Source organism: Homalodisca vitripennis, chromosome 1 (assembly GCF_021130785.1).
Source record: "Homalodisca vitripennis isolate AUS2020 chromosome 1, UT_GWSS_2.1, whole genome shotgun sequence".
NCBI lineage: Eukaryota > Metazoa > Arthropoda > Insecta > Hemiptera > Cicadellidae > Homalodisca > Homalodisca vitripennis.
The window spans coordinates 103416538-103428784 of record NC_060207.1 but is presented as its reverse complement, the minus strand read 5'-3'; the positions used below and the strand labels follow the sequence as shown (position 1 = coordinate 103428784).

General features: G+C 31.7%; 1 protein-coding gene across 2 annotated transcripts in view; it reads right to left on the bottom strand.

The window, feature by feature from the left end:
- Positions 1-4647: 4647 nt before the first annotated feature.
- LOC124368259 (serine/threonine-protein phosphatase 6 regulatory subunit 3) overlaps positions 4648-12247 on the bottom strand; it is a 71842-nt gene continuing 64242 nt past the window's right edge. For both annotated transcript variants that reach the window (XM_046825538.1, XM_046825535.1), the window contains 4 exons: positions 10678-10753; positions 8053-8130; positions 6009-6098; positions 4648-5157 (listed from right to left, as the gene is read on the bottom strand). In XM_046825538.1, the coding sequence (XP_046681494.1) occupies positions 5064-5157; positions 6009-6098; positions 8053-8130; positions 10678-10753 (338 nt within the window). In that variant the 3' untranslated portion in view covers positions 4648-5063. The remainder of the gene's footprint in view (positions 5158-6008; positions 6099-8052; positions 8131-10677; positions 10754-12247) is intronic.

The window sequence follows — 12247 nt, the reverse complement described above, 5'->3', positions numbered from 1 at the left end:
ATATGATTTCAATTATAGAATAATATAACTTGTTATATCTAGACACTTATTTTGAAGCAAACCATAAAAGCATGTACAGTTAAAAAGTTACAATTTAACATTGGCAAAGTATATAAAACACATGTACTGCTGTATTAAACACAAAACTGAAAGAAAAATTTTAAATATATATTAGTTAAATTAACTATTGAAATTATTTATAAAAATTATTAAATAAAAACTAGGAATACACATTTTTTAAACTGTAGTTACGCTTGGTGGATGTGACCTGATGAAAATGTGTTCAATGAATAGTATTACATGTTATCATGGCTACCCTACCAATACACTGAGGGAAAACACCCAGAACTTATTTTGTAGGTATTAAGTTAACTAGAGGCAAAGTCATAAAAACACTATCAGACTAGAGTTAAAACAACGTTTTTCTGGTATTATTCGGAAAATCTTTATATGCTCAAACTAATTTTTATACCAGTATGGATTCAATTCCAAGATCGATCGACTATATATATATATATATATATATAAAACACAAGAGTTATCAATATCCGCTCTATAAACCTTAGCGAGAGTAGTCTGGGGGGCCATGCGCCGTGATGTGAGCTGTCTCCAGGTCTTCCGACTTCATATAGCTTAGCTTTAGATTTGACTCACCCACCATGAGAATATCACCGTGAAGTTATCAAAATAACTTCCTCTGCACAATATTATAATTGTTATGTCTTTAAATCGATAATAAAATCTCTTATCTAGACCTTAAGAAAATTTGGATTCTTGATTCTGTATTATACAGCATAATAATATATTTCATTCTATACTAGAGGTGAGTTATCTCCAAATCTCCTGCACCTTGGAAACTTGCCCCCTGCCCTTCCTTCTGCTGTTTATTGTAAGGGTTTACTACTGGTATTTCCTAGCCATTTCCAAATATTGCAGGCTGTGAAACTATATTGAGTGTGTAACATGTAAGTCAGGAGGTGATCTTGTCAGGGGCCAAAAAATCTGATCGACTCTTTTATAATCTCAAACTTTCCTAGTTCTGTTCAGTTGGGTACTCTATTAGCTATCTATAGGACTCTGTTGCTATGTACTGTAGTTCATAAACTTATTATAATTCAAGAGTATTTATCACTCTATTTAATAAATAAACCATTTAGTGGCACATATGTACCTGTAGCAAACTGTATATATCAGGGCCGTGCGCAGAATTTTATTTAGGGGGGGGGGTTCTATACTTATTTTATGAAATAAAAAAGAAGAAACTTAAATAAGTAATAGATTAAAAATTAATACGTATGGAAAATGAGTTTATTATAAAATTGTAAAACTACATACTTTTAATACATTTGTAACTCATTCTTTAAACAAAGTAAAAACTTTTTCAAATAAAAACATATGTGGTCCCGCGCGACCAATTGTGTAGCGCGCCGGAGCTCCAATTTTTAAACAGTATATAACACAAATCAGGCGGAAAGCGCGCGCAATCAAACGATTGTAAATATTTGCACGCACATGAGCGTAAACTGACGGCGCAATAGAGCACAATTAAACTGATATATGGAAACAATATGATATATCCCAATCTTCAAGGGGGGGGGTTTGAACCCCCAAAACCCCCCCCATGCGCACGGGCCTGGTATATATTATCAAAAAGTGGTAAAAGGAAAAACCTTAATTAGACAATCTTAAAATACTCGTAACATCTTATTAATATTTATTATTAGAACTATATATATATATATAGTTCTAATAATATATATAGTTCTAATAATAACTATATATATTATTGTTATTATTAGATATATATATATATATATATATATATATATATATATATATATATATATATATATATTATACAACAAAAATAGTACATCAATACATTAATAATTAATAGTAATATCAAACCATTCTTATCAACAGCTAAACACAAACATTTCCATTTTTTTAACAAAATGCAAAAAGTGAATACAAAAGAATTGCAGTTTAGTTACTTGTAATAAGATCCAAAAATATACTAAATACTATACAAATAACAGATAACATTCCTATTTATTATTAGAAGGAATATGTTCCTGAAAGAAAAGCCCACATCCATCAACTAAACCCCAGTTTAATCTAACATATCTTATATGAGTTAATTTGATTTGTTTATTGTATTTTTCATTATATTTAGAAGTTATTATTACTAGTATGATCATGAGCTCAGTCCAGAAACATTAGTTGATTAAATATTAAATGTTTAAAGGCGATTGTAATTTGTAATACTGTATATGAGCCTTGTGGTATAAAAACCGGCTTTCTACCTTGTATGATTTTTTCAGGAAAGCAAAGAAATTGTTACATATATTTACTAACAAATTATATTACTGCCATTTGTTTAAAAAAGATGAGAAAATCAGGAAATATATTCTAAAGACTAGTTTTGACCTTTAAGATACCTTCACATAAGACTGGTAAAAATATTTATCACTTCACAAAGGAATTATGATAATTTTTAGCAATTTTTTGAACAGGCTCAATGAATTATAGCTGAATATAAAGAACTTTACAATATGTATAAGGTAAAATATACATTAAAGGAATGACATTTTTTTAAATGAAATATGACAATATTTTAAAGAGAAATTGTAGTCTCACTAAACTTAGAAAAGTCCAGTGGGAAACATTGGTTATAATGAGAAAACAATCTTAGTTCTAAGGCTTACATGGCCGGTGTCATACCTAACATTACTATTGATGTTTCAGTTTGTCTGCTGACTGAAGATTTCTCTCGATAGTGAGACCAAAATATTTCAATAACACAATTTTGTAAGCAATGTTTCGATGTTATATGAACTGGAAGATTTTGATGTTTGTTATAACTGATTAAAGTAGTGTTGAACGTGGCTGCTTCTTGGGTCCTAGTGATCTCCTTTGCAAGCAGCCTCCCTGGCCATCGGTGGTTGCTCTGAAGGAAGACATCTTTAAGCTTGTCCCAAGGCGTTCCGGAACTGGAATCATTACAAGTGTAATGTTCCGGGCTCAGAACTAGTGCCAAAAGACAGTTCCAGTTTCGGGTGTTCTAAGTTAAGTGTTCTTGCCTATATTATTTATTTCCTGGCTGTTTTGTTCCACAATTATATAGCATGTACTATTTTCCAGAAAGCTTTTATAATTATACTCGAGATGTATATTCTACAACATAAACACCTTAATGTTATTTACAAATAAAATCATCTCTGATCAACTGATTTTGGTCTATTACACATATCTACCTTGTTATACAGTACAATAACAGAAATTAAAATTTTACATGAAAGTATTGGTAATCAAAGTAAACTAAACAATTCAATTAAAACATTTAAATTACAAGAAGTACGATATGAGATGTTTCAGAAATACTGAATATTCATGTTTTTTTAAATCACCATATAATAAAAATATCAGAAACGATAAATAACTAATAATAACTATAAAAATATCAATAATTGAATATTGAGAAAGTAAATTTTAAATATTAACCCTTCCTACGCGGAATTTATCTTTCAATTTTGACTCATAACGCATAATTAACTTTGAAATTTTTTTCTAGATTTTACCAACTCTAATTTTTTTTTTAGTTAGTGGTGGCTATTAGGAATAAAAAAATAATACAGTATCACAAAATAATCAGACCCCTATATTTTTTTACAAATTTTCAAAATGTACATAAAATTGAAAAAACAACCTTTTTACTTGAATTTCTAAAAATATTTTCAACAAATAAATAAAATAATAACAACAGAATAAAAAGATAATATAATGCTAAATACAACAGGAACATGAACAGTAAATAAGGAAATATGGCAAAACAGCGTTAAACACTAAAATATGCTGTGCCGGGATATATCCGTTTACCTCGTAATGGTTCACCGCAGACTGAGGCAAAATCACGCCACGAGGGACAAAGCCACGCCCTCCCACCACTGCGACGCGCCAATGAGGTTCAAACTGTAACATCTGATTTTCGGAACAAGTATTCAACACTCCCTTGAACTCTAGCGGATTCCACGGCAACTACAATTTATTAAATAACACAAAATAGACTGTGAAGGATATATTCGTTTACCGCGTTTCGGTCAAAATTAGGCCTAACGGATATATCCGTTTGCCGCGTGGGAAGGGTTAAAATAAAGTTGTTTAAGGACTTCCAATATTTTAATACACACTTTAAAATGTCAATCTTTAACTACAGTCCCTTTAAAATTCCTATAAATAGTTCAGTAGAGGGATATATACCAATTTGATATGTTCCAGCCTAGTCAGTCTCATTCCAGATCCGTTACAATGAAACTGTTACAGCTCTTTAGGCATATCTCTACATTAAGCCATTAGTCCCTAGGCTAAAAGTTAAAGAGGATTTCTAGCCCTAATTCCATCTGATATATAATAAGACATGATTTAATTTTAACCTGACCTTATCTGTTTACTTGTGGCTCATATTACAAGATGTTCCAAATTACTACTTCAAAAGCTTATCTTCATGGTTAAAAATCAATAAAAATACTATTGTTCTACTTATACTTCCCCTTTCTTATGAGAAGGATTTCTAGGAAATAACATATTCAATAACATTTTTATTAAGTTTATCTGCATCTGGGAAAAGGAAATAAATAATGTATCAAGTCAGTGATAACCAATTTATTTGCCTGTTCAAAAATAAACAATTAAGCACTTTACAATGCAGGAGCATAAGAATACACAATAACCGGCAACAAGGAATACTGGTTAGTTGGAAGGGTACGGTGAGGTATAAAACAATTGCAATATTTGAGCAGATTTTGTGTTCCTTTCTCCTATAAATCAAGTCTTTTTTTATACAGAAGCTCTTAAATAAAACAATTTATTACACTTTTTTACATAACCAAATGTAATAACTCTAGTTTGGTAACAAATATATCGCTCCGCAACAACTGATCGACTTTGTCATAATCTATTTCAGTATAGAACAATATCAAATATACACCGCTGACGAGCTTTCAACAACAGTTTACGATACAAGGACACGCTGATATGCCAAGGAGAGGGGTGCTGGGGTAGTATCAGACAGTTTCAGGCTGAGTGGCTGGTGTAGAGGTGGCGGTAGACTCCACTGCTGTGTTCTCTGTTTCCACTGTGTCTTTCTGTCCAGCAGGGCTGCAACATTTATAGCATTGTATAATCATTTCTTGACCAAATAACTTCACAATGATTGTATAAAGGCCTATGCAATCATTCAATTGCTGTATGCCCTACTAGGATGTCAAAGTCTGGTGAGCCCTGAACACAGTCATATAAATCCCCCTATCATTATCAAATACATGGAAATAATATTTGCACTCTATCCTGTCTTACTCTCAATAATGAAGTCACTTGGAACTCTCACATCCCTAAGGTAGTGACAGTGATATTCATTGGGAAAACACCATCTGTGTAACCTATCTCATCACATTGGTTCATTTGATGTTGCAGCTTAATGGACCATTATCCAGCATCTTGAAATTAAAAATTAAATTTCCAATAGCTTGTATGGTGTAGTTTATTAAAGAAATCCCTATACCTTATCTATATCCTGCATCTTTGCAACTGGATACATATTCCAAATGGACCCCACTTGAAAATCATCTCAATACCCAACAAAACAGAGGAATCTTGCTTATTGTCATTGTGTTAAATTGCAGTGTCATTGGGACAAGAAGCCGTACTTGTATAGTTAGTCTTTGTCTACCCACTATTATTTTTTCAGCTTATTTTTTTAATGTTTCCAAAAATCACATAAATCTCTCTTGGTTTTTAGAAATCTTAATTTTAACACTTGTACTATTTTTTATAATATCCAAACTCAATACTTGAATGGACTTGGAATAGCTTTCATCAATAACTACTTTATTAATATACAGACTGTACCTGTCAGATTTTTCTTGTATCTTTTTTATCCATATTTTATCTTCCTAGTTTTTCTAACAAAAAATTCATGGATAATAATGTTAAAAGAGTTCCTTCCATACCTGTCAAGTGGTTTTATAGTCGAATCCACTGGTGTTGACACTTTGGAAGAGTCATTTTGATCAGCTATTAAACCCTGGCTGGAGAGGAACCTGTAAGCACTTATGAATTAAGAAACTACAAACAGCTATAAGATAAACATTAAACCTATATCAATAACCCATTTATAATACTTAGCAGATAGTACACTTGACTTTGGATAGTTCAAAGTACTCTTAGTAATACAAAACTTTTGATAATTCTAAGTAAAAGATGGTTCCCTTGAGAATCTCTTGCTATTTCAAAGTTATTCCATGCACTTTGATAAACTTGCTATTACAAACTTCAAGCAGAAAAGAGGCTGATCGAGAAAACACCATAATTAGAAGTTTTTCTAATTATGGTATTAACCCTTTTAGTGCCAGACAAAAAATCAAAAGTTGGTCTGAGAAATGCCAGTGATTTTTCACATAATACTACTGAAGGATGCCAGGCCTATTTAAGCCGTTTTGCAGTGTTCTACTAAAAAAATTGTAAAAATTACAAATATTGAGATATTTTCTTAATATTTTCATTGTTTTGCAGTAAAATAAATTCCCTTATAAAAAACTATAAAGCAAATTATATTTCTAAATGTAATTAACTTAAAAAATTTTTTAAAAGTAGACATTTTACTTACAGTTTTTATATTTTTCCAGTTTCACATGAAAAATAGTACTTTAAAAAGATTATTTCACTATAACACATACTATCACTTGAAAGAGGAATTAAAACTGAATACAAACATAAAAAAGTTTTGATTCATATTTCAAAAACCAAAAAAATCATGTTAATTTTTTAGAAAGTTACAGTTTTACTTTTTTGTGTTATTTACACTATTTAGCTTCTTTATAAAGCTTATAATATTTTCCACTATGAAACCATTAAAAACTGTCTGAAACTACTTTCTACTTAAAAAATAATGTACACTTTGTAAAATATCAAAAAAAATTTACACACTTTTGTACATAGGTATTATAATTAGGCGGTAACACAAATATGGTGAGGCAAACATAAGGGATGCAATCCTTTTTTACAGCCAAGAACTGTATTCTTGCTAAGTGGAGATCGCGAGCGTTTCATTTTATTGAAGTTTACTTTTTATGTTGGTAAAACATTGTTAGTAAACTATTTATCAACAAACAAACACTGTAGAAGCAGCAACACAAATAACCAAACACAGAGGTTAGACGTGAACTATCAGCTGACACAACTTTGTCTGATGCAACAACCACGGCCATTTCTATCATGGCTAAACACCTGACTAACCTTACGATATTACTATTATTATTTTTTTTTATGTAGATTGGTTCATTCTGATTGTTTGTATACCAACAAATTTATAACAAGTTAAAAAATGATTGCGGTATGACTTTTACTCCAAACGTCCATATATACGAACATCGGCATTCTTCGGTAGTTATTCAAACGTCCGTATATACGGACGTTGGCACTAAAAGAGTTAATGTATTGCCAGCACAAATCTCTGCAATTCGAAGTGATGCAAGGAAATCTATTCCTGTCATTACAGAAAACTGTAGCCCACTGTGCTTATGAGTACTGCAGCTTTTCAATTACAATGCAGTTATCGTCTATTGTTGCACAATTGAGTTTTTGTGTTCACCATGTTTGCTGTGTTCGTTGTATTCATTGTGTTGTCATGAGTACAAATAAACAAAAATACAGGTCTCTTGCCATCATGGTTTAATAAACCTATAAAACATTTTTGTCTTACTATTTAGACAAGTTTATTTTGTTACTTTGGAATGAGTAACTGGTTCTTAAAACAAATATCTGCATGATTTAATTCTAAACTAACGTTCCTCATTTGAAAAGCTGTATTTTAGTATAGATGGTTCTAGAAACGTTTGGTTTCAGTTAAAATGGCCATTTAATCCCCTCTCAAATATGTGCAAGTCTCTAGATCACTTAATATTGTATGGAAAAATTAGGAAAAATATTCTAAACATTTTTAATCAATTAACTTTATCAATTTATGTTACAAATATCTTTTAATAATTATTTTACCTGAAATTGTCAATGAGTTGTTCTTCATCAAGGTGTTTAGCTTCATCGGAAGACAAGCTAAGATTGGCATTATCATCTCTGAAAGAACAAGACACAAATGTTATATATTGGTTGAAAATCGTACCCCAGTTCAGATTAAATTAAAAGTTTAACTTCAAAATTTTTCATTTTGAATTATTTCATATATTTACTGCTAGTAAACAGGTATAGAATTATTCAATAAGTTCCCAATTCTGATTTCAAATTTTAAATATTTCAGATAGTAGTTTTGATTCAATTATTTTTCATTTATGATTCGTAACCATGCATTATCCTCATACCGGTTTAACATTTAACGTTAAATAAACACTAAACACTTAAAAATTATTTATGTATTCTTAAAATCAGTATTCCGATCAAAAATTATTGAAAAAAGAACTGAACTATAAAGAATCTAATGCGAATTTAAGTTTCTCTAGTGGCATGTTTATTTATTCTATATTAAACTGCAACTTTATTGTTTTCGTTGGTAAGCAACGTTTTGTGCCATTTCAAGTTTTGTCTGTGTTATTTTGTGTGATTGTGTTGTATATTAATAAATTTGTATTCAAAACGTAATAATTTAATATGATTTAAATGTAAAACAACTACATGCTACATGGACACTTCAATCCTCAATGTAGCCATATTAAAATAGAAATGCAACTTGCAAAACACAATAGCTAAAGTACCATTGACCAGCAGTCCAAACAGGTATTAAATACAATTATTGCTATTTTCTGGTTAAAAAGCTAAAGTGAAAAAAAAAACTATTATCGTACGTGGTTTCCAGTTCTTAAGAGTGTATTACTGAGAATCTGGAAAACGAAAAACAAGAACCAACCCTTCTTTACAAGCCAGAATTATTCTTATGTATAAGAATCGGGACTCAAAAGTTATGCATTTCTTTATACTGCTCAGAATATTTTTTTGGAAGTTCCTCTGAAGCATCTCTGATGCATTCTAAAATAAAGAAATGGAGACAGCCCATTCCTATAGCTTACATTAGTCTTACTGTTCAGTAAATTTTAAGAAATTTATATCAGTGTAATTTAAGTGAATGATCAACTTCACATTATTGTACACTTAGTCAAATTTGAATGTCTATATATCTTTATTCTTGAAAGCTTGAATTGCATTAACAAACCAAAACTTAATAATAATAAATAAACATTATTTTATTTTTTTGTTTGTAAAATTTATTATTGTACTAATACAACACATTTTACACTAAAGATGAACATGGTTTGATTTCTAATTGTCACACATCCAGTGTGCAACAATTTTGTTGTCTGTACAAAAATACTTGATTATATTTTGTTGTTTGTAAATAATGACAGGAGTGCATAATAAGCTGGAATATCAATGCTGTTGACTATGACACACATGCACAGAATGTGTTTCCATGATCAAAATATTCTATCAGTCAACTGAATATTGAACATTATAATGTTCATTACATTTTTATCTTGTGTTGCATGCCTTTTTGTCATGTATTACAAGGGTTATCCAGAAAGTAACAGACATTTTTGAATGGTGCGGCAGTGGGTGGGGCTACAGCCGCCACATTGGTGTAAAAACACTGGTGTTCAGTACGTATCGAGCTGTAGTTGTGCGTGGTCTGGATCTCTTTTACTTTTCTCACTGTCATTAATTAAAATGTGTCTTCCAATTGAAAATCCCACCACTTGTGAAGTTTATGGAAATGGAATAATGAGTGAAAGCAGAGGTGGATTGCGTTAAAAAGGCTGCACTAATGTTCATTATGATAATCGTAGCAGTAGGGCTATCCTGGTGAAGATTTGATGTTGAAAATCAATAAAAAAGTTCGTGAATATCGCCATTTCACAATGACTGAACTCTTGGAACATTACCTTTTCGAAGTTTACTTCATGAAATCATTGTAGAGAAGTTTGGATTTCACAAGTTTTGTGCCAGGTTTGTACCAAAAATCCTTACAGAAAAATCACAAAAAACACACTTGCTGCATTGTTAACTTTCCTTGATGAAAACGACAAACATGGTAATGAACTTCCAATCGTATCGTTACTGGTGATGAAGCATGTCAATCGTGAAACAAAAATGCAGTCTATAGGGTGGGGGCACACACTCTCCAAAAAAAACCAAGAAAATGTTTCCAAACTCTGTCAGCGAGAAAGATTATGGCAACTGTTTTTTAGAATGCAAGGATGTGATTCTGGTTGATTTCCTTGAACGAGGATCAACAAGCAACGCAGTGAGGTACTGTGAAACTGTAGAAGCTACGGTGAGCGATACAAAACAAGCGTAGGGGAAAATTGAGCTCAAAAATTATGTTTTTCCACAAAAATACAAGTCCCCATAAAGCCAATCGTACACGATAAGTCTTGGATGATTTTGTTTGGGAAGTACTTCATCATCCGCCTTATAGCCCAGATCTGACACCAAGCGACTACCACCATTTTCCAGTGATGAAAACCTGGCTCACAACGCAGTGACACATGCTATACACACTAGTTTGGCTATCCTTTGATACACTCGTCAAATGAAAGTTACATTTGTTTGAGAGGAAGTATTTGGGTTAGTAACACTCTCAGTGTCATTTTTATTTAAATACCATTAACTTACTTTTTGTTACATTTGTCAGCTTGAACTTCAGACGAACTTGCTCCCAGGGGCTCACTTCTGCTCTCGGCTGTCATTCCTATTACATGAATTTCAAATAAAATAGTTATCACATAAAACTTAATTAAAAGCAAAACCTTAATTCAAAACATGATACAAGTAACCAAACATTAAAAGAATGTTAAAAATAATATAGTTCTATTGTAGAGATGTGCGTACTTGATGATATTCAGTACTGTACTACGTTATTTTGTTATTTTAATCCTACAGTACTATTTGAGAGGTTCTAGACTTTACGATAGTTTTGTGTTTTATTTCTTTTTTTTTGTCTGCGAATTATGACGATATTTATTTCTGACAGCTGACACAGTGGGCAAACATAATGTAATTAATACGTGCTGATAATTGTGTTTTGATACAAACAAGCAATAAAATAACAATAAAGTATATAATTTGTATTTAAACTCTTTAGCTGCCAGGCTATTAGCTCACAGCCCATCTAAAAACTATGAAGCTTTTGACCAGAGATTTTTACACCTTGTTTTAAATTGTTTATTAATTTCATTTTAATTATAAAAAACCTATATTTTGTAAATTTATTGTTAAATTTCTCTTATTTTTTGCTTTATTTATTTATTTAACCTGTACTTTGCCCTTGCTTAACTAGCTATTGATATAAATAAATAAACGTTTGATTTACAATAATTGCTATTGAGTTTATTTGTCACATACATGATTTCTTGGATTATACTGCCATGGGCACATAAAAAAAATTATATCCAACATAGGAAAAACTGTGGTACATGTTAACCCTCCCAGCGTCGATTATTCGATGTCAAAGTACACCGCTGGAGCGTCAGTCATCGAATAATCGACGGGTAGACAGTAGTTTACAAAGACGCCGCTAGATGCGTTTCTATCGCAACAAACGTCAAGTATTGTATATCGTTGTAAAGAGCAGATTACAAGCTTTCTGCCGTGTACTGTCTCAAGACAGTTATAATGTTTGGTGAGCTGTACGGCTTGTAGAAAAACAACAACACGTTAGTGACAGCTGTTCTTGCACAACAGGTTGCCGTAGCGTTGTTTTGTCGTGGTCAGTTCGTGTTTATAGTTGATTATCTTTTGAAAATGAGTGATAATTTACGTTCTCAATCTAGTCCTATACGGAATATATTAGACGAAGTGATTTCTAGTGACGATGAGAGCAATGGAAACGACATTGATGTGGGAAATATTCCATCTGACCATTCGCTAACAGATTTTTCATCGGGCAGCAGTGAGGAATACGTTCCCGATTATGAAGACTTGGAAACATCTGACAAAGAAACTCCAGGTAATGAAGATGATATTTCTGATAATGGTAGTGTTGTCGGTGATAGGCCTGCAGGCCGTTTGAATCCATGGCTCAGAATTTATCCCCCAGAGCCAGAAAAGGACATTAGGCCTCAGTTCCAAGTCAGAAATCCTGGTATCAAAAATTGCCCTCCTCGTAATAGTAGGCCTATTGAGTACTTGAATTTGTTTCTAACTGCAGCTTTTTGGCAATTACTAACTAGAGAAACTAATGCAT